This window comes from Colobus angolensis, unplaced genomic scaffold, assembly GCF_000951035.1.
Source record: "Colobus angolensis palliatus isolate OR3802 unplaced genomic scaffold, Cang.pa_1.0 Scaffold413, whole genome shotgun sequence".
In the NCBI taxonomy this organism is placed as follows: Eukaryota; Metazoa; Chordata; class Mammalia; order Primates; family Cercopithecidae; genus Colobus; species Colobus angolensis.
The window spans coordinates 973993-978553 of record NW_012117522.1 but is presented as its reverse complement, the minus strand read 5'-3'; the positions used below and the strand labels follow the sequence as shown (position 1 = coordinate 978553).

At 40.6% G+C, this 4561-nt stretch overlaps 1 protein-coding gene across 1 annotated transcript in view; it reads left to right on the top strand.

Annotated features, from left to right (window-relative positions):
- BRE (brain and reproductive organ-expressed (TNFRSF1A modulator)) overlaps positions 1-4561 on the top strand; it is a 457102-nt gene that overhangs the window by 354206 nt on the left and 98335 nt on the right. The window contains exon 8 of the mRNA XM_011956325.1: positions 1046-1145. Within this exon, the coding sequence (XP_011811715.1) occupies positions 1046-1145 (100 nt within the window). The remainder of the gene's footprint in view (positions 1-1045; positions 1146-4561) is intronic.

Here is a 4561-nt window from a genome sequence, read left to right as displayed (position 1 = left end):
AGAAGTATATGCATTAAAATTAAATTAAGAAAAGAAAAACAAACTAAGGCAAAAGGAAAGGGAGCATAGGAAAGAAGATGAAGTGAAGATTAAGGGTGATAAATGAAATGTATGCTTTAAAGTTCTGAACAATTTCTTTTAATAATTGTGTGCTGGTTAATTTAAAGTGAAAAAAAGAATTTTTTTTTTTTTTTTTCTTTTGAGACTAAGTCTCGCTGTATCACCCAGGCTGTAGTGCAGTGGTGTGATCTTGGCTCACTGCAACCTCCACCTCCCAGGTTCAAGCTATTCTCATGCCTCAGCCTCCTGAGTAGCTGGGATTACAGGTGCCCACCACCACACGCCCAGCTAATCTTTGTATTTTTAGTAGAGACCGGGTTTCGTCATGTTGGCCAGACTGGTCTCGAACTCCTGACCTCAGGTGATCCCCCCACCTCAGCCTCCCAAAGTGCTGGGATTACAGTCCTGAGCCACCGCACCCGGCCAGAAAAAAGGAATTTCTGAAAGCTCTGGAAATTATTTCTGAATCAACATTGTATCTCACTACTTGGATCAGTGATTATTGACTGCACCTTCTTGTATACCTTTTGAAATACAAGATAATGGCCGATAAGCTGTAGAATTAGTCTCTTGAGAACTCTGTTACAGTGTTGCAGCAATTCATTTTAGTTCAGTTTCAGTGTTCAGTGAATAACTTACCTGTGCCCAGCAAAGAATTGGGCATAATGAAGAGTATGAAAGTGTATGTTTCAGTAATACCTACAGCCCATTGGTGTTGGTAAGACATTTACGCATCCCATGCCAATCAAAATTTTCTAATTTGTACTGTTGCGTGTTATCGATGTATAATGCAAATATGCTAATTTATTAAAATGAATTAAAATACAGAAATGTAATCATAAAGTGAAGCCCATATACCCATCATCATTAACCTAGGCAGTCGGTGGCCAGACTTTGATGAGAGAAGCCAAGTCTGCTTGGGGGTAACACTTCTTAAGTTGCTTAAGCCCTAAGAGAAGTGTCCATTGTACTCTTGTCCTTTCAGCGCACTTGGAGGCTCCTCGGCTCTTCATATCCCAGCTTTTCCAGGAGGAGGATGTCTCATTGATTATGTTCCTCAAGTATGCCACCTGCTCACCAACAAGGTAAAAGCAAGTCCCCAACTCATCCCTCTTGTGAGATTTCTTCCTCCAGTCCACCACGTACCCAGAATCATCGTGCATGCTCCATCCTTCTCAGACCATCTTCTCAGTTTCAGCCTCTATCTGACACCTGCCCTTCCTACTGTGAATTACAGTTAATCTATTTCTCTCTCTGTTTCTTTGCCCTCCTTCTTCCTTTTCTAAGGATTCTGACCTCCTGTTCCAGTCTTCATCTCTTAACTTTATGTCTGGGATTTAAGTCATGTCTTTCTTGAATTTCCTTTACCCAGTTTTTGCCAGTTCTTGCACCTTCTTAAACTTTAAAACTTTGGAACCCCATTGCTTCCCAATTATCCAGTGCGTGCATGCATGCGTGTGTGCTTGTGCTTGTGCTTGGCAGTAGTTGATATCAGAGTAATTGTTTAAAACTGCCTTCATCTCTCTCTGCATTTCTGTACTTTACTTTTTAATAGTCAGCCTTTGATTCTTCTCATCATACCTGGGAGCAGTTCACTAGTGTCCTGCGCCTAGGGGCAAGATTCCCGAATCAGCTGGTCTTTTTTTTTTTTTTTTTTTTTTGAGACGGAGTCTCATTCTGTCGCCCAGGCTGGAATGTAGTGGCACGATCTCGGCTCACCGCAATCTCCGCCTCCCGGGTTCAAGCGATTCTCCTGCCTCAGCCTCCTGAGTAGCTGGGATGACAGGCACCCTCCACCACACCTGGCTAATTTTTGTATTTTTAGTAGAGATGAGGGTTCACCATGTTGGCCAGGCTGGTCTCGAACTCCTGACCTCAGGTGATCTGCCTACCTCAGCCTCCCAAAGTGCTGGGATTACAGGTGTGAGCCACTGCGCCCAGCCAGTCAGCTGGTCTTATACTCAGTCAGATGACCTAAAGCTTCTCTTAGCTACATGAATGAGCCATTACATTAGCAAGTAGCTGAGTCTAATGGTTATTGTTAGATGTTTCCAAAAAGTGTAAGAATATACTTGTTAATGTCCAGCTAGTATATTTGGCTGAAAACTAGCGATACTGATACACAAGCAATGCTGACTCTCTTTCTTCTCCCACATAGACTGTGACTCAGTTTGTTTAGTTGCCAGAGTGCAGTTTTCTTTGCTCCTGTTGACTTGTTCACATTGGCTTGGAAAAATAGATCTTTTGTTTGTCTCTTTCACTCAAAAGATAGCTCACTTCTATATAGAAAATAGTTTAAAAGTACAATAATCTTTCAAGAGCTTCAGGATTATTTTTCAAATGTCAGAGAAACTAAAATCTAGCAACTCCGCCGTCTGTGGGCCGGGCACAGATTCCAGGCTTTAACCCTCATGCAGGGGTTGCTTCTCATCAGACCACATTTCCCCAGCCTCTTGCCCTCCTGCAAAACTGATTGGAGGACACAATTCTTATTTACATTCTGGGGCTTTGCACTGCCTTCAAATCTGTGTCCCAGAATTATAGAGAAAAATGCAAATTTGGTCTTCTAGAACGGAGAAGAAAAGCCTTTTTAAAGCTCTCCAATTGAGATTAATTTCTAGTCATACATTTTCCTCAAAAAAATTATAACACCGTTTTCCCAGAAATGTAAGAATCAGTCAATTTTTCTTATCTGGTTTCTTTCGTTAATTTTACTTGTCTTTTGAAATTGGTGTTCTTCTGTTTGCTACAAATGAGGACAGTATGGGCTGCTTTTAGAAACAATCTCTTCAAATGAATTTCCATAATTATATTGGAATCTATCTTTATAGCCAGTTTTGTTGTGGGTTTCTGTTAAAATGGTTTTCTGTTTTTAAAATCAAGTATACAGAACTGTTTTCATCCCCTTTTTAAACAAAGCCACTTAAGCAAACTTATCATCTGCTTTTCTTTTCCCAAAATAACATTTCTGATCCTGCATTAAGCCTGCAAAGTAAGCACTGTTTTTATAAATTGACATAAACCCCTATTATATAAATAGAATTGTTTTACATTTAAAGGGTACAACATGGCTATCAGTACCAATTGTGTCAAGATTATTTCAAGCACTTTATCTTGAGCTTTTGTTAGCCGTGGAAACTCAGTGTGGCTATAGCCAATATAAACAATTTCGGGGGTCTCTCCTTCCCACTGTTTCTTCCAGCCATCGTGAGAACATTATAAGGAATGTGTTTTCATGTTAGAAGCTGGTGGGCAAATGACTAACTTTCAGATGCCTAGCTTAATGAGTGCACAGTTTTTTTATAGAAACTGTCATTGGGTGATAATGAGGAAATATAAAAAGGCAAAGCAAAATAAAATCTCCTATTGTAATACTCCTTATTCTGAATATTAGAACTTTAAAATGAGAGAAGCATTATTCTGCCTTTTTTAATAGGGGCTCAAGATAACCAAATAACCCCATTTGATGAGAGACAGCTCTTTACAGAGAATGTCAGCTGATATATGCAAAAGGAATGATGGGATTCAAAATCATCATTTTGCAGTCCCTAATGAAATCATTGATTCAGACAAGGATCTCCAATGAATACTAAAGCCATTAGGGGAAAGGTTGATGGGAAACGAGGTCTTCCCACGCTTCAGAGGGTAGGTCCATAGACTGTTCACTGTGGCAGAGGGAGCATTCCCTTCCAGTGGAGTGGTCTGGCTATCGTCACCTTAGCCAAGTGATCAGGCCCAGTATCATCTAGGAAGTTTTCTTGCCAAAAATGTTCAAACTGGACCTAATCACCCTTTAGCTCTAATTTCTAATTTATTGGAAATGCAGAGAGTAAAGGAAAAAGGAAGAAAACAGAATTGAGACATTCTATAAGACTACTAGCCCAATTTCTTTTCTTTTTTCCCTTTTTTTTTTTTAAAGAGATACGGTCTTGCTCTTTTAAAGAGATGAGGTGGCCCAGGCTGGGGTGCAGTGGTGCCATCTAAGCTCAATGCAGCTTTGAACTCCTGAGCTCAAGCATTCCTCCTGCCTCAGCCTCCTGAGTAGCTAGGGCTATAGGTGCATATCACCATACCCAGCTAATTTCTTTTGTTTTTTGTTGAGATAAGGTCTGGCTGTGTTGCTGAGGCTGGTCCTGAATTCCTGGCCTCAAGTAATTCTCCTGCCTCAGACTCCCAAAGTACTGGAATTACACGCGTGAGATTCCGCATCTGGACATAGCCCAATTTATTTGAAAAGTCAGTGTCATATATGTGCATGCAGGCACACACACATACACACACTCAAGGAGGTACTATTTATTATAGATTTAGAAACTTAAAAGACATTAAAAACAAATGGCTGATCCTTAATCATACATTGCTTTTTAAAAAACATTTTGGGCCAGACTCAATGGCTCACACCTGTAATCCTAGCATTTTGGGAGGCCGAGGCGGGCTGATCATCTGAAGTCAGGAGTTCGAGACCAGCCTGGCCAACATGATGAAACCTTGTCTCTACTAA